The following is an 18,570-nucleotide window of genomic DNA, read 5'->3' on the forward strand; positions in this document are numbered from 1 at the left end:
AAAATTGAAACCAAAAGCTATAGCTAATACCATAATTAATGCTGAAATACAGACCACCTTACCCATGATCAGGAGCAAGCCAAAACGTTTCAGTCTTACCAGGGAAATTAAACAGTGTATCCAAGACCGTATAGCTAGTTCGGTAGGTCAATAGTCCTAAAGTCATATTATACCTCAAAATAAAATTTTAATAGCTAAGAAAATAAGCAGAATGGTATTTTGAAAATAAGATGTTACAAAGACGGAACAACAACCATCACAATAAACCACGTAAGGAATAATCATTTAAGGCTCTCATTCTCATGTTTTCCATATATAGAGATAAATACACACACACCCCCCTCCAACTGTTGTCAATATCAGTTATCATCTGAGGTTTTCCAAAATTAAATGTAGCAGCTGATCTCCGTTTTCAGTGTGATGTCTCTACTATCAGGAAACTATGGCACATATGTGGGGTTTCTAATTCATCTGTAATGCTTCCTCAGAACTTTCAGAGTCACCGAAGAGAGGTGATTTCACAGTCTTGGCTTCAAAGAGGACCATAAAAATAATTCTTTTTTTTTTTAAGATTTTATTCATTTGCCAGAGAGAGAGAGAGAGTACACATAAGCAGGCAGAGAGGCAGGCAGAGGCAGCGAGAGAAGCAGGCTCCCCGCCAAGCAAGGAACTCGATGCGGGACTCGATCCCAGGACTCTGGGATCATGACCCGAGCCGAAGGCAGCGGCTTAACCAACTGAGCCACCCAGGTGTCCCCATAAAAATAATTCTTGACCCATTTATCAAAGCATGTTGTACTCTGAGGAGTCAGTTAAGAAATTAAATGATATATTTCAAGCTGTAATACCTGGAGAAAAAAAGGGAACAATGTAACTCATAATGAAATTAAGTTTGGAGATATTATATAGATTTATAGATTCTGCCTTTATATAAGACAATCAGATGGTTATTGGTAGCACATAAACATGAAACCTTTCTTATGTAGAGAAGTAGTACTGTCATCCTTCAGTCACATAAAGCAAATGTTTTCCTAACTCTGTTATATCTCTAACTCATAATAATTATTTGTTTCCATGTCTCCTTTTATATTCTTTTGTCGACTCCCAAGGGAAACTCATAGGGGACTGTTATCCTACTTGGCCTCAGAGCTGAACACAGCTCCTAACTCAATATAGGAGTTTTGAATTTAATTAAATTGGATTTTAAGGACAAAGCAGACATCCCAAATTCTAGAGAGCAGAACAAGACTCTTAGAATCAAAGGTAAAAACATGGACCAACTAGAAAAGCCAACACACAAGGAGGATTTGGGCATGATAATGTTTTTTAAAAAACTCTGAAAAACACTGTAGTAGCCAATTACAGAAAGCAAAAAACAAAACAAAGATTTGTTCAGCACAATGGAATATTTTGGTAGTTAAAACAAAAGGTTAACCTCTCATGGGACAACTATTTATATATACTTAAATCCATTATGCATTCTGATGAAAAATTTGGAAAAAAATTGACTTGAGTATTTATATAGATGTGTCCATCCACTGTTGAAAGCATAATCATTTTGACATTGCATGGAGTAAACCCTCAGCGGTTACTCAACAATCTTCAGGTGAACTATTACATTTTGGATTATAGGGAATAGGGACAAATTACCTCCTCTTAGAATGGAGCAACGGTACAGTCACTTGTAAATAGATTTAAATAGCAATGGCACAGCACTGAAGACTTACGTGAAAGTTTCAAGTATGGATCAATATTTTTTGAAACTAACAGGTAATACATTGTCTCTAAAATTCTACCAAGTCTTACTTTTGATATTCTTAACCAGAAATATCAGTATTCAAAGCATAGACTGTACATTTCCAAAATTTGACATTAGTTAGGCTGAAGACATTTTTTCACTGGCAGGTTTGAGCTTTTTGGATAACCATGAAATTAAATTTCATGAATATAAAGCAGAGTGAAATTATTTCCTTTTTGGAGAATTAATGAATTTTATCAATTTCCTTTAAAGTTTTTATTAATAATACCAATTATCCACATACCCACTTTTTACCAAGATCATTCTATAATGGAAGAACTCTGAGGTCAGAACTGTGTTTTTATTTTTGTCTGATAGATGCATATTATAGTAATAGGTAATCTCCAAAAAAGTCAATATAGAACATAAGAAGGGCTATTCATTTAGTACTCCTTAATCAGAAGTAAAATTCTCATGCATAGAAATAAATGCAATTTAAGTTTAGCCTCTGCATATACCAGTACCATTTTAACAAAATTAAACACAAATTTTGGTAAGAAAAGTAAAAGTTACGTTTATTTGATCACTTAATGAATCAAAACTTTTACACACCTACCATTTGTTCTTTAAGTCATGGTGAATGTGTTAAAAGAAAAAAACAAGTTTTTGTCCTCTAAAAGATTGCAATCTTATATAAGCACATCAGAGGATATGTAAATCTTGGAGGTGAAAACCAATGAAAATAAAATCAAGTGTCAGAATGTGTGGTGCAGAGCAAAGATAAACCCTAGTATTTCCTTTGTATCTTAAATGTCACTTATGATACAGATCAGGAAGCCAGATGCAGTGATATTTTCTAAAAATCAAGGTGATCTATGTCCTTTTTATGACCACACATAGTCTGGTTTCTGAATGATTTCTGCTCTTCTCAAACCAATAAAGAAGTTAATAATAACAGCATTTCTTTGAAGAACGTTTTCATTTCTTGTTTTGCTATTTAAGTGACTAATATAAGTATAAACCAGGTAAAATTACATAGTTAATGCATAACACATTCAAACAAGTTAGTGTAATTAAAAATACTAGCTGTATTATCCAAAGACCTAGGTCTTTCCTCATCTTTCCTAGGAGCTAGAAAATTACCTCTACAAGTTTTCTAGACTCTATAATTTTGAGTCTAGGAATGTGGTCTAACTCACAACATTATGAAGATCAGATGTGCCCAGTGAGATTGCATTTTTTAATGACCAAAAATGTACAGTATACATAAAATATTGGGAAGGTTAGAATTTCTGTAGACAAATAATAGTTTTAATGGTTTTTTCCCTCATCCTGTACTACACTTTTCTGCTGCAGAAATCAACCAAATTCTCCATGAATTACAAAAATCACATTTACTTTTAACTCATGTTATGTGAAGTCTGCTGGATGGTTGTAGCTCAGATAGTTGGTTCAATTTTTCTAGGCTCTGTTACTTTGACCGGTTTATAGGAAATCTGAAATGGGATGTCCAAATGAAAATATTCTCGAAGAACTAAATTAATGTACATATATTAGGGATGAATTTTATAAACATGCTTCCTTTTATGTTCTCTTTGCCCAAGACAGCACTGTAAAGTAGCAAAATGTTATTCATTGCCCTGCTCAAACTAATCTGTTATGATTTTATAAACAGTCCCAAAATTCCATGCTGATTGTTCTAGAAAATCTGTGTTTTATTTCTTTCAGTGAGTCTCTGACTGCCAATAGCTAGACTTCTTTTTGAATTCTACTTCTTATAGTCATTAGTAAGATGAAATTAGTAACATACCACTTGCAGTATTAACATTCTGTCTCAAACTTGTTCTTCCAAAGCAACTTCACTAGATGTATTTTCTACCTCCTGCTTCAGCCAGGCTAACACTTTTAACTTCACCAAAACAAACTAGGGACCACCACTTTTTCAGTTTTCTTTAACAGTAAAATTTATAAGCCTCTAGCGAGGTTACCAAAGAAAAAAAATTACAAGACACAAATTACAAATATCAGAAGTTGGAAAGTGCCCATCACTCTTGATCCCATGAACATTGCAACATTAGTAAATGAGTATTATTAACAACTCTATGCCCACCAATTTGATAATCTGATGAAATAGAACATTGTCTCAAAGTCATCACCTAAAGAAACTCCCACAAGAAGATGCATAATCTGAATAGATCTCTATCAAAACAACCAATTCAGAGATTAACCACCTGCCTAAATGAAATTACCTGTTGCAGGTGGTTTTACCAGTGAATTCTGACAAACATTTCAATAATAATGATACCGGTTCTCTACAATCTACACAAAAAATAGCTAGCAAACCTTTCTTAAGTCCGTCTGTGAGTTCAGTATTACTCAATTAACAAACTGGATGGCAACATGAAAAAAAGAAAAAAGAAAAACTACAAACCAAGAGGTTTCATGAAAACAGATTAAAACCTACAACAAGACATTAGTAAATAAAATTCAATGCTGTATGAAAACAGCCATACACCATGAACAAGTGGAAAGAATCCCAGGTATATGAGGCTGTATCAACATTTTAATTATTATAATCCATCACGTGTTAGACATGAAAAATTGTATGGATACAGAAGAATTATTTGAAAAATGCAACACCATTAATGATTTTTTTTAAAAAAAAACCTTCCAAGTAAACATAGAAGGGAAAGTAATAAAGTTGATTTAAATTAAAACTAATGTCCTATTTAGTGGTGAGAAACCAGATACTTTCCCCCTAAGACCATCCACAAGGCAAGGAATTCTCCTTTCACTAGCCTTACTAAGCATTGTATGGAAGTCCTTGCTGACACAGTAAGAAAAAAGTACATAAAAGGGACTCAAGTTGAGAACAAAAAGTAAAGGGTGAACCATGAGGGACTATGGACTCTGAAAAACAACCTGAGGGTTTTGAAGGGGCGGGGGTGGGAGGGTGGGGGAACCAGGTGGTGGGTATTGGGGAGGGCACGGATTGCATGGAGCACTGGGTGTGGTGAAAAAACAATGAATACTGTTACGCTGAAAATAAATAAAAAATTTAATTAAAAAAAAAAAGTAAAGGGCAAATGAGAGCACATGAGAAGCTGCTCAGTGTCTTAAGGCATTAGGGAATTGCAAATTAAAACAAGATACCACTGTGCATCTAGAATGATTAAAACCCAAAACACTGACAACACCAAAGTACTGACGAGAATGTGGAGCGACAGAAACTCTCAGCCATTGCTTGCACGAAATGGTCTGACTGCTTACGTGTAAAACACAGTTCGGAAGATTTTTTACGAAGTTCGTCACAGTCTTATCACATGACCCATCAGTTACTCTTCTACATACTTACTCACATGAGCTGAAAATTTATGTTCATACGAAAAGCTGCACATAAAGATTCTATAGCTTCCTTCGTAATTGTAAAATATGGGAAACAACCAGAATGTCATACAACAGGTGAACAGATAAATTGGAACATCCTAACAGAAGATTATCCAGCAATAAAAAGAAACAAACCATCAAGTTTTGCAAAAACAGGGAGAAACCCTAAATGTTTATTTCGGAGAAGCCTGTCCACAAAGACTACATACAGTACCCTTCCAGATTTATGGAGATAGTAAAAAGATGACTGGTTGCTGGGGATTAAGGGTAAGAGTAAAGGATAAGTAGAAGGAACACAGGAAATTACAGGCAGTGAAAATAGTCTGTAGCACATTGTAATGGAATATATACATGATACTATGCATTTATCAAAACTTCCAGAATATACACCACCAAGAGTGACCTCTAACTAAACCATGTACCTCAGGAATGACAGTGTATCAGTAATGATTCGGTTTTAACAAAGGGATCACACTAACGCAGCAAATTACTAACATGGGAAACTCTATGTGGAGGAAAAGGATGTATACCAAATTCACAGTTCCTCCTTCATTTTACTATAACCCAAAACTACTCTAAAATATAATCTATTAATTAAAAAAACTCCTCATTTCCAGTCCCAGTTCCACATGTAAAGAACTTGGAATTTCTTGCTAAGTTATAACAAAAACACTACACAGACTAAAAAATCAGTAACTCTTCATGGCTCTCTAAGAGAAAACAGGACACAGGGAAACAAATCACCTGCCCCCAGCACTGGAGACACAAACATAGGAAGACCCGGGAGCTATGACTCACCGCAGTAGAGACTCCAGCAGAAATCACCACTGAAGGAGAACCAGGGTAGGAAAACCCGATGTGCAGTTGCTGAGTTCCTAGAGGCTGAACACAAACAACTCTGAGAGTTAAAAACTCCCGCGGAGAAGAGTCATAAAATGGCCCCCGCCAGATGGACCTCCAGGAGCTCGACCAGGTTTCCTCAATAAGTAACGGAGAAAACTTCCCCCACTTGTGTTTCCGGCAGGGGCCGCGGAAAATTTGAAGTTGGTAAATGTAGATAATTATTCAGGATGAATATTCCTTCTACTTTAGTGAATGTTTGAAATTTTTCACAGTAACAAAAACAATGATAGAAAGCTAAAAAAGAAAAATTGAAAAGAAAAAGAACTAACCAGAGCAAACTGCTTTCCCCTTCACAAAGCCAGCGCTCCAGGGATACTATGTAACTAGAGTCTAAGCTGCTGGGGTTTTCAGAGACCCAGCTCACCTGCTGAAAGAAAAATAACCAAGTCCAGCCCCTCTAATTTTCTACGGGAAAGAAGGGAAATCACCAAGTATAGACCATTCTAGCCATCCCGTACCACCTAAAGGAAAGGAAAAAAGCAAACGAAACAACACTGAGAAATGCTTATGAAGTTCATAGTTCAGAAGAGACACACATTAACTAAAAGACTCACTAAAATATCATGAGGCTTAATCATAGGACTATATAATGCTTCCTCTCTCCTCATACTGCAACACCAAAGGTCTACTAGTTTTTCTGAAAGATTTTCTTCATTTAGTTGACACACAGAGAGAATACAAGCCGGCAGAGCAGCAAGCAGAGGGAGAGGGAGAAACAGGCTCCCCATGAGGCAGGAAGCCCCACGTGGGGCTTGATCCCAGGACTCTAGCGTCTCCACCTGAGCCAAAGGCAGCTGCTTAACCAACTGAGCCACCCAGGCGCTCTGCAAAAGTCTATAGCTGGTCCCTTTACCCAGTACAGCATGTCTGGCTATCAGGAAAACAAAAAAGCATACCAGAAGGGCAAAGAACACAATTTGAAGAGACAGAGCTGGCGACAGAAACAGACATGGTAAGGATATTGGAATTATCAGACCAGGAATTTAAAACAACCGTAATTAATATTCTGAGTGTTATAATGGATGCAGCAATAGCACGCAAGAACACATGGGCCACGTGAGCAGAGAAATGGAAATCTTAAGAACCCCAAAGAAATGTTACAGACAGAACACACTGTGATAGATGGTTTAGAGTCTTTATCATAAATGCATATCAAATCTCGTCAAGTGTTCTTTCTTCATCTATTGTAATAACAATCCTAGGATTTTTATCTTCTATTTTGTTAAGGTGGTGCTTGCTATTGGTGGATGTACAGATGTGGAATCATCCTTGCATCCCTGGAATAAATCCCAGTGGATCACGCTGTGTGATCCTCCTGACGGATTGTTGAATTGGTGTTTTTCTTGTGGCATCCTTGTCTTGTTTTGGTAGTAGGGTACTGCTGCCTTCATGAAATGAGTTTGGACCTATGCCCTTCTCTCCTTTTTTAAAAACAGTTTGGGAAGGGTTGGTATTAATTCTTCTTCTACCATGTGGTTACAACTCCTCAGTGAAACTGTCTGGTCTTGGGCATTTGTTTCCTGGGAGGATTTGACTATCAAATCAATCTTTTTACTAGTGATCAGTCTGTTCAGATTTTTTTTCCCCCTTCTCAATTCATTCTAGGTTGTTGTTAGGAACTTACCATTTCTTCTAGGTTGTCCAAGGTGTTAGCCTCCACTTGCTCATAGTACTCTGTACCAATCCTTTGTATTTTTGTGATATTCCTTGTAATAGCTCAGGTTTCTTTCTTTTGTTTAAGTTTTTCATATTTTTAATTTAAATTCATTTAGCCAAGGTACAATTTTTGATGTAATGGTCAATGATTCATTAGTTGTACGTAACACCCAAGGCTCATCACCACATGTCCCCTCCTTAATACCCATCACCCAACTACACCGCCCCCCAACCTACCTCTCCTCCAGTTTGTTTCCTGTGATTAAGAGTCTCTCATGGCTTGTCTCCCTCTCTGATTTCTTCCCATTCAGTTTTCCCTCCCTTCCCCTGTGGTCCTCCACACTATTCTTTTTGTTCCACTGTGAGTGACACCATATGATTATTGTCATCTCTGTTTGACTGATTTCATTTAGCATAACCCCCTCCAGTTCCATCCATGTCGATGCAAATGGTGGGCATTCATCCCTTCTGATGGCTGAATACTGTTCTATGGTATGTGTTTACCATATCTTCTTTATCCATTCATCTGTTGAAGGACATCTCAGCTCCTTTCACAGTTTGACTCTTGTGGACATTGCTGCTATGAACATTGGAGAACATGTGCCCCTTCATTTCACTGCAGCTGTATCTTTGGGGTAAATATCCAGGAGTGCAATTGCTGGGTTGTAGGGCAGCTCTACTTTTAACTTTTTGAGGAACCTCCATGCTGTTTTCCAGAGTGACAGCACCAGCTTGCATTCCACCAACAGTGTAAGAGGGTTCCCTTTTCTCCACATCCTTAACAACCGTTGTTGTTTCCTGTCCTGTTAATTTTAGCCATCCTAACTGCTGGAAGGTGGTAGCTCATTGTGGTTTTGAATTCCCTGATGACAATTGATTGGAGCATTTTTTCATGGACTGTTGGCCATTTGTGTGTCTTCTTTGGAGACATGTCTCTTCCTGTCTTCTGCCCATTTCTTGAGTGGTTTCGTTGTTTTGTGGGTGTTGAGTTTGAGCAGTTCTTTGTAGATCTTTGATACCAGACCTTTATCTGTCATGCCACTTGCAAATATCTTCTCCCATTCTGTAGGTTGCCTTTTCGTTTTGTTAATTATTTCCTTTGCTGTGCAGAAGCTTTTTGAAGCTCCTTGATGAAGTCCCAATAGTTCATTTTTGCTTTTGTTTCCCTGGCCTTTAAAGACATGTCTTGCAAGAAGTTGCAGTGCCCAAGGTTGAAGAGGTTGTTGTCTGTGTTCTCCTCCAGGATTTTCATGTGAGACAAGAATGAATTATCTTTCTTTCCTCATTGTATTTGAGCCCTCTCGTTTTCTAGCTAAAAGTTTGTCAGTTTGGGGTGCCTGGGTGGCTCAGTGGGTTAAACCTCTGCCTTCGGCTCAGGTCATGATCTTGGGGTCCTGGGATCAGGTCCCACATCAGGCTCTCTGCTTGACAGGAAACCTGCTTCCTCCTCTCTCTCTCTCTCTGCCTGCCTCTCTGCCTACTTGTGATCTCTCTCTCTGTGTCAAATAAATAAATAAAATCTTAAAAAAAAAAAAGTTTGTCAGTTTGGTTTAACTTTCCAAAAAAGGCAGCTCATATTTTCATTCATCTTTTGTCTTTTTAGTCTCCATTGGATTTATTTCCACTTTCCTTTTTGTTATTTCCTTCTATCTACTGATTTGAGGCTTTGCTGTTTTGTTTTGTTTTTCCGCTTCTTTCTCATGTATATTAGATTGGTTATTGGAGAGCTTTCAGATGGATTGACGAGGACCTGAATTTCTATGAATGTCCCCCTTAGAGCTACTTTGGCTGCATCCCATAAGTTTTCATAAGTTCTCTTTTTCATTTGTCTCAAGGTACTTATAAATAGCCAAGGTCCTGAGTGACCGACTGGGTGTTGGTGGTAGGTGGTGATGTGGGGCCTGTGGTCTGTCTCATCAAAACCTGTGGAATTTAGGGACACTCCTGTCTGTTGAATTGTATGGAGACAGGTACACAGCAGTCTCTGGCAACGCACTAGAGTCACACTAGACCGCCACCAGAGGGGCAGTGTGTGGTGGGAGCCAGTGCTCTGTTTCCATGAAAACCGATCAGGATCTAGTGATTGTGATTCCTAGCAGAAGCATGGGGAGAGGAGGGTGGTGGTGGTGCACACTTCCTAGGGTTGTGGTCAGCACTAAACTGGAGTCCACTGAAGGGAACTGTGCCTGGCACAGAAGACGCCCAGTCACTGTAGCTGTGGGCACTGTGCCTGTGGCTACTTTCATGCCAGGGGCTCCCATGCTGCCGCCTCCTATTTTTCATGATCTTCATGGTCATGAGCCTCTGCTCTTGCCCCGTGGCCCACCGGGGTACTTCCCTCCCTCCATCTGCCCCTCATCCTTTGCCTTGTGCAAGCCAATGCCAGGGAAGCTGTCTCAAGAGGCAGCTCTGTCAGTCCCCTGATGGGACACTTCTATCGATCCCCTGAGAGGTGAGGATGATGCCCTGCCCCAGAAGGAGGCTGCAGGTCCCCAATCAGGAGACCCACATCATCCTTTTCAGCCTGGCCTGCCCTCCCCTCCCCTCAGTCCTCCTAGGGAAGCTGTCATACTTCCTCAGGTGACAGCTGTGACCTTAAAAACCAATATTTGTTTTGTGTTTCTCCATTCCTTAGTTCATCCATGGCATGTCTTTCAAACCTCTCAGTGGGTTTTTAGCAGTCCTGCAGGGCTGTCTGCTCAAAGAGGGGATGACCTTGGAGGGCCAGCCTTCCCTGCCACCACCCTCTGCATGTCCCTCAGCTCTGGAGCCAGCTGCCCCACTGAGTGCTGAGGACCTGAGCCAGCCCATCCTGAGCCCAGGCTGTGTCAGCAGCGTAGACTGATGTGTGCCAGGAGCAGTGGGCAGGTGGCTTGGGCCAGGGGCAGACAGTATCTCTTTCTTATTCCTTCCCCACTCTCCCTCCCAGAGGTAGCTCAGAGCAGCCTCCACACCCCACATCATGAGATCCCTTGACCTGCACTTCCAGCATTCAGCTGGGGAGCTTGGTGGCTTCCTCTTTCTTCTGTGTCCCATACCCACACCCATGGCAGTTCCTGGATCAAGGGAGGGATCATACCCTTGTCTGTACTTGACCCTCTTCCTATCCTGCACGGAGCCCACCCACCTTTGTGTCTTCCATGGATGTGCTTGGAAGCAAGCTCGTTCACAGGAAATCTAGTAGCCAAATGGATCCAAATCATGACCACTGAAGTAGTGATCCAGGATTGAGAACAAACCAGCTCTGAAACCTGTCCCACATTCTATGACCATATCATACTAAAACAGAAACAGCAATAGCTTTCTGGATTATGACATGGCATCTTTCTCTACTTACACTCTCTTGAATGCATAGGTGCTGATCCTGGATGAAAAGGAAAAGGAACCATGGCTCCTGTGGGCTAAGATTAACAGGTAAAATATAAGAATTTACTGAAATTTGAATTGGAGGCCTAGAGGGAATAAATAGTGATGAGAAAGTACTCCAAAGTAGGACGTATGAACATTGTGTATCAAAGCTTTTTCAAATAGGTTACTGAAAGAAAAATATTTTTTATTGTTTATTTTAATACCAGCCAAGTTAGCATACAGTGTTATATTAGTTTCAGGTGTACAATAGCGTGAGTCAGTAATTCTACATATTACTCACTGCTCATCAAGAAAAGTGTACTATTAGTCCCCTTTATTGATTTCACTCATTCCTCCACCCACCTCCTCTTTGGTAACCGTCAGTTTGTTCTCTGGTGTTAAGAATCTGTATTTTGGTTTGTCTCTTTTTTCTCCTTTATTTATGTGTGTTTGTTTCTTCAATCCTACACAAGAGTGACATCATATGGTATTGTCTTTCTCTGACTGACTAATTTCACTTAGGATAATCCTCTCTAGATCCATCCATGTGGCTGCAAATGGCAAGATTTCATTCTTTTTATGGCTGAGTAAATTTCCACTGTGTGTGTGTGTGTGTGTGTGTGTGTGTGTACACATCTTTCAGCTCATTCAGCACTTTATCAATGGACACTTGGGTTGCTTCCATATTGTGACCTTGTAAATAATGCTGCCAGAAACGTAGGAGTGCATGCATCCTTTTGTGTTATTGTTTTTGTATGCTTTGGGTAAATACCCAGTAGTGTGGTTGCTTGATCCTAGGGTAGTTCTACTTGTAACGTCTTGAGGACCCTCCATACTGATTTCCAGAGTGGCTGCACAAGTTGCTGTTCCACCAACAGTGCAGAAGGGTCCCCTTTTTCCACACCCTCCCAGCACCTGCTGTTCCTTGTGCTGTGGATGGGAGCCATTCTGGCAGGATGTGCTAATATCTCATTATACTTCTGATTTGCATTTTCCTGAGCTTGGGTGATGGTGAACATCTTTTCATGGGACTGTTGGCCATCTGTATTTCTTCTTTGGAGAAATGTCTGTTCATGTCTTTAGACTATTTTTTAACTGGATTGTTTTTTTGGTTTTGAGTTGTATCCACTCCACATATTTTGGACACTATCTCTTTACTGCATAGGATATTTGCAAATATCTTCTCCCTTTTAACAGGTTGTCTTCTTATTATTGCTTCTTTCTTCCTAGTTCTTCTGCAGCGCGGGAACTTTTTATTTTTTATATAGTCCCAGTTGTTTATTTTTGCTTTTATTTCCTTTGCCTCAGGAGACAATCTAGAAAAATGTTGCTTTGGTCCATGTCAGGAAGTTACTGTCTGTGCCCTCTTGTAGGATTTTTGTGGTTTCAGGTCTTCCATTGAGGTCTTGAAACTGTTTTGAGTTTATGTGTCTGTATGGTGGAAGGAAGCAGAGTAATTGCATTCTTCTGTGAGTAGATGGCCAGTTTTCCCAGCACTGTTTGTTGGAGAGATGTACTTTTCCTTTTCAATATTCTTGCCTGCTTTGTGGAAGACTAATTGGCCACACCATTGTGGGTTTATATCTGAGCTTCTCTCCTGTTCCCTAGGGCGCTGTGTGTATTTTTGTGCCAGTGCCATGCTGTTAGGATGACTACAGCTTGGTAGTGTAACTTGAAATCTGGAATTGTGACTCCTCCAGCTTTGTTTTTCTTTCTCAACATTGCAATGGCTGTTCTGTATCTTTGGTGGTTCCCTATAGATTTTTAGGAGTGTTTCCCTGAGTTATTTTTGTTTAACTGAATGTCACTGAGCCAACCTATAGTACATCATTACTTTTAGATGTAGTGTTCAATAATAGATCAGGTGTATATAACCCCCAGTGTTCAGTGCATCACATGCCCTCCTTAATGCCCATCACCCAGTTACCTCATCCCCCATCTACCTCCCCTCCAGCACCCCTCAGTTTGTTTCTGTAATGAAGAATCTCTCATCATTTTCCTCCCTCTCTGATGACTTCCCATTCTGTTTTCCCTCTCTAAACCTCTGATCCTCTGTGGTGATTCTCCTGTTTCACATATGAGTGAACCCATGTGCCAATTGTCTTTCTCTGATAGACTTATTTCACTGAGCGTAATACCCTCCAGTTCCAGCCAGGTGGATATGATGGTAAGTCTTCATCCTCTCTGATGTCTGAATAATATTCTATTGTAGATATGAACCACATCTTCTTTATCCATTCATCTGTCCATGAACATCTGGGCTCTTTCCATAGTTTGGCTAGAGTGGATAATGCTGCAATGAACATGGGGGGCGGGGCAGGTGCCACTACTTTTCATTCAATCTGTATCTTTGGGGTAAATACCTAGGAGTGCGAATGCTGGGTAGTAGGGTAGCTCTATTTTTAAATGTTTTTAAGTTCTGGGCAGTCTCCACGATGGATTCTACCTCAGGAGTTCTGACTCCCATCGGCCCTGCTCCTATGGAGTTCCCCCATTGGACACAAAGACTGTTCCGTGGAGATTCCCCAGGGCAACACTGGACTAGCCAGTGTCTTCAGGGTGTGCCCCCAAGCCATCTGATGTGGCTGAGGGGCCATGAACAATTCTGAACCCAAACCGAGGTTTAGGCTGTTCTGCCTTACTTGCACACAAATAGCAGTGCCTGGGTCAGGCCTTCACTGCAACCGCTGAGCCAGCTTAGTGAGGACCTTGCCCAGGACACTAGCCCCACGACACTGTGAGGGCACTCGGAGTCCACAGTGAAGTCATGCAATGCGACAAGGGATTCTACATCAGGGTAGATGATGGAAGGTATCAATTCCCACCAAACAATGGAAAAAACATTTAAATGACAGAATAGTAAGTAGTTCAATGTACTCTATATAATGGCAGTGATGGGAAAAGTGAACGATGGCATCAAAAAGGGGAATGGGAGTTCCAAGAAGCAGGTTGGAGTCGTCAAGGGGTAGGGGGTGTCTCGTGGAGGAAGGGACCAGGAGGCTTTCACGGGTTCCAACAGGGCAGCATCAGGGTGTGTGCTCTGCCTGACCCACAACCCCCAGGACACTAGGGCATTCTAGCTCCAGATGATTTACAGAAATGCAAATTGGCCTGAGTAGAGCCTTCCTGGTTTCTCTTTGTTCCTGGGTGTGGTTCTTTCTCTGCTTTCGGAGGCTGTCGATTCTCCTTTGTTTTCCTCTGAGCTGCAGTATTTTGTGTGGATTCAGTGCTGTTCCTTGACACAAATTCTTCCTGCAGAGAAGTGGAAGAGAAGCCATCCTTGTTTCCTAAGTAGACCTTAATAGATTCCATAGTAATAGCCCTTTCCCAGGCCCCTGGGCCTTCATGGGCTCTCGAAGTCCGAAGTTTTAGAAAACATCTTCTATTCTTAACAGGGTGAAAGAATTCATTCAGTTTTTTAAAAAATTCAACAAAGTCACACTTTTCATCATCTCTACCATGATCTGTAAACATTGAATGAACAGGGTTTGACAGGATGAAGGAAGAATGGGCTTTGCACTGTTGCCCCCGTGTGGCCACTCTCCAGATAGCACGTGGCCGAATGTGTTCAGATTTACTGGATTCAAGGGAGAGTAAGACCAAAGAAGGTTGGTCCCTGAATTCCTTAGCTCCTAATTCCTCTAATTTATGAGCAGTATTCTAAATCGAGTATCTCTTAACTAGGTATTAGGGTTAGGGTCAGGGTCAAGTTACATACATTAACTATAGGACAGCTTCTTGTATGTCAATCTTACCTGCCTGAGGTGTTTTTATTTTTTATTTTTCAAGATTTTATTTATTTATTTGATAGAGAGAGATCACATGTAGGCAGAGAGGCATGCAGAGAGAGAGAGGAAGGGAAGCAGGCTCCCCGCTGAGCAGAGAGCCCAATGTGGGGCTCCATCCCAGGACCCTGGGATAGTGACCTGAGCTGAAGGCAGAGGCTTTAACCCACTGAGCCACCCAGCCGCCCCCCTGCCTGAGGTGTTTTTAAAGAATACAATAGGAGAAGATATAGTCACCAAAGCACTGAGCACAGGACCTGTCCCCAGAAATAGGTCACTAAACACAATGATTGTTTCATCTTAGCCTTGGACCAGGAGATGGGCCTATATGTGCTTGTATGTGCTTAGCATCTGTGGCCAGCTGGCCATCTCCCCCCGACAGCCACATCCAGCTCAGCCCATCCTCCGCTCTGCTCAAGGGCGGCAAACAGACGGACCAGGCGCAGGTGGGACTCCCTCCGGTCAGGCATGGCTTGCTTCCGACAGGTAGAGAAGTGGACCAGCTCCCATGCACATGACGTGTTCCTTTGGTTCCTTGCTGTCGGCCTCCCCTTTCTGTCATCCTGGTCCTGAACCTTTAGCTCCTGTGACAACTTGGGTTTGCAGATTTGTGTTGACTTCTCAAAGTGTAGATCTGTGTTCCTTCGTTCACTGTCCTGGGATTGGAGATGAAGGTGGTAAAAGTCATCCTACTGTGAAAGCAGCCAAAAGAAATATCAATGTGCTCTGCTGCCAGCACCATAGATTTGAAAGCCATGGCCCACTACGTACTTCATGTTCTACACAATCAGCTTTAGGGACTCACGGATGCATGTGACATGAAAGCGTACTGAAAGAAATTTCGTTACTGAACTTTTGCCTTCCAAGAGACAGTTTAGGGTCACTGCCCCTCGCCTGCGCTGTCATTTCTGGTCTGGCCAATGCCCAGTCACACTGACATGTGTAGCCACACAAGGGCACACCTGTGACATCCTCCTGGAGCACCCCTGGTCCCCTTGTCCCCCGTTCTGGTCAACCCTGCACACCCCCAGTCCTCCTGAGTGTCCCCTGTTGTGGCACTTGTCACACAAGGCTGTCACTTGTCTCTCAGTCTGTCCTTTCTGCTTGGAGTAGATCTCTCTTATGGATGCCTGGCTGGGTGACAGATGGATGAATGGTTTTGGGATCTTTTGTCCTAGAACAGAAGGCGTCCTTCAAAACCCTGATGGGCAGGGGGAGTCTCTGCCCCTCTGTGTGCCCCCAGCCTCATTGGAACCTACTGTCCAGGACAAGGGACTTGGGAGTCCTCGCAGATGAAGTTTGTTCTATGAAGGTGGCTTCCTTCTGAGATCCCTATGCAACCACATTGTGTGGCCATTCCTGGGGGACAGAAAGCACACTACTGTATTGTATTCTCCTTGCACACTGTGGCTACCAAGGAGGAAACACACGCTCACCCTCACAAGTTCACACTCACACCTCCGTTTCTGAACATCACTACCATGGAAATGACAGTGAATTCCCATTGCAGACTTATAGACCTGCCATTCAAGGTGTCAGTAGAGGAGGATGGAGATGGTGTTCTGGCTAAGAGGATGAAGTCCTTGCCTCTAGGGGTGTAGAAATCAGATTTGCCCCAGAGGCGCTACGTTCTACTCAAAGAAGGGACATGATCTTACAATCTTTGAGACCGGGGATTGGCAAAGACTTTTCTGTAATGTCTTCTGTAAAGATTTTCTGTTAGGTGTTGCAGTCCACATGGTGTCTCTGACAATGACTGCACTCTTACATTGTGGCTTGAAAGCAGCCACAGACCATCTACAACTAATGTTCCAGCCACAGTTGATTGCAAGAATATAGGGGGAGGTCCAATTGGCTCATGGGTGGTAGTTTCCCACACCCCAGATCTGCAAAATGTTGGATGATAGTGGAGAGGGCTCTTCCTTTCCAGTGGCAGAGTGGAAAGACACTGTGATCTATCCTGCCTGACCCCAGCCCCTGTACTTGAATGGAAAGAAAGATGATAGTGAGATTGGCCAAAAGTTAAGGCCTCAGAAATCCACCCCCCCCCAACCATTTCTCTGACAGCCTCGAGGTTCCCCCAACATGTTTGTCTGTGGTGGAATTCAACGTAGGTATTGTTTAGCTGAGTCAGTCCCCACTGCCTTGTGGTTATATCTTGCAGGTTATATACCACACTGATGGTCATCTTGTTCAGGCCAAGACCGTGAGCACATTTAGGGTTCTCCTGAGTTAGCGGAGGATCCAGCATGTATGGGCTTCAGGATGAATCTGAATGAGCCCTCAGCAATGTTATGGGGCACCTGGCTTCCTGGGCCCTCTGTGGCACTGGCATGCACCTGTCCTAGGCCACATAAAACATAGCTTTTTCCATCTTCCTCTACCCTCTGTCATCATCTGTGTTTCCTACCAACTGTGTCTTGGCAGACAAATTCTGAGATGGCCTATGGCTTGGGACTCCACTGACATTTCAGAGTCTCGATATAACCAGTGCGAGGTTTCTGTGGCCCTGACCTGAACTTTGTTCCCAGAATATGCCCCATGAAGAGTCCCATGAGAGCCTGGGAGTCCAGGAAAGATCTGTGGGTACTGAGGTAGGATCACCAAGGGGGTTAATGGAGGGCTGCAGTCAGACGGGGCATGAGGTTCCAGGTTTGTGGCCGGGGCGGGGGGGGGGGGGGTGTGTGTGTGGCTGCCAATGTTGGCAGTGGCCTCAGGGGGGCATGCAGTTTCTCCTGTTCTGAGGGTTCTGTGCAGATCCAAAGGGCACGGTTTCCTCCTGGGGGGCAGGCGGACTCCTGGGGTGTGACTCAGAGGTCCCCAATCTGGGGGGCTTCAGGGCCAGGACTCTGGGGACAGAAGCCTGAGAACCCAACCCAGGGTTGGGGTTTGAGCCTAGGGGCATGGAGGCCTCAACTGCCAGTGCTGAGGTGGGCTCCCAGGGGGTCTGAGGAGAGGGAGGTTGGGTAGGCGTTCAGAGGAGATCTGGGCCATGCGTGCACCCAGCATTTAGAGTCCTCTCAGACAGGCTTCCATCCATGACCAAGCAGGACTCTGGGCCAGGCCTAGGTGGCTCCCGTGAAGGAGCCCCGCTGCCGGAAGCGAGATCGCCCTGGGATTCCAGCCAATTCTCACGAGATTTCTGCCCAAATCACTGTTGATTTGGGCAGAAATCTCGTGAGAATTGGCTGGCATTGGGCGGTGATTCTGGCTGGGCACCCACCCGGTGTTGGGAGTGCTTTCTCACTAGGTGCGTGTTGTGGCCATGTGGTCCATGAGATGGGCCCACGTGGCTCCCCTGAGAGCCCCCGAGGAGTCAAGCTTCCTGGGGTCTGTGATGTGGGAGGGCGTGAGCCTGACCGTCAGGCTCTGAGTTTGTGGTTCGAAGGGGTCGCCATAGGTCAGGGTGGCCTGAAGGGGGCATGCCGGTTTCTCCTGGTAGGAGGGTTTCACGCAGCTTCCAATGGCATGGTTGCCTTCTGTGTGTCAGGCGGAGTTCTGTGGTATGGCTCAGGTGTCCCCAATCTGGAGGGCTTGGGGGACAGGCCCCTGGGGATGGAAGCCTGAAAACGCAACTTAGGGTTCAGGTTAGGGCCTAGTGGCATGTCAGGCCCAATATGCCGGTGCTGAGACTGGCACCCCAGAGGGCTGAGCAGAGGGAGGTTTTGGCCATACATGCACCTGGCTTTTAGAGCACTTTCTCGAATGGTTCGGACCGCGATCACTGGGGACCTGGGGCCAGGCCCTGTTGGC

At 43.0% G+C, this 18,570-nt stretch overlaps 1 protein-coding gene across 1 annotated transcript in view; it reads right to left on the reverse strand.

The window, feature by feature from the left end:
• Positions 1-14,772: 14,772 nt before the first annotated feature.
• The window catches only part of PXT1 (peroxisomal testis enriched protein 1), a 49,856-nt gene continuing 46,058 nt past the window's right edge, over positions 14,773-18,570 (reverse strand). The window contains 1 exon segment of the mRNA XM_080807103.1: positions 14,773-15,473. Within this exon segment, the coding sequence (XP_080663229.1) occupies positions 15,162-15,473 (312 nt within the window). The 3' untranslated portion in view covers positions 14,773-15,161.

Source organism: Martes martes (genome assembly GCF_963455335.1).
Source record: "Martes martes genome assembly, chromosome: 6".
In the NCBI taxonomy this organism is placed as follows: domain Eukaryota; kingdom Metazoa; phylum Chordata; class Mammalia; order Carnivora; family Mustelidae; genus Martes; species Martes martes.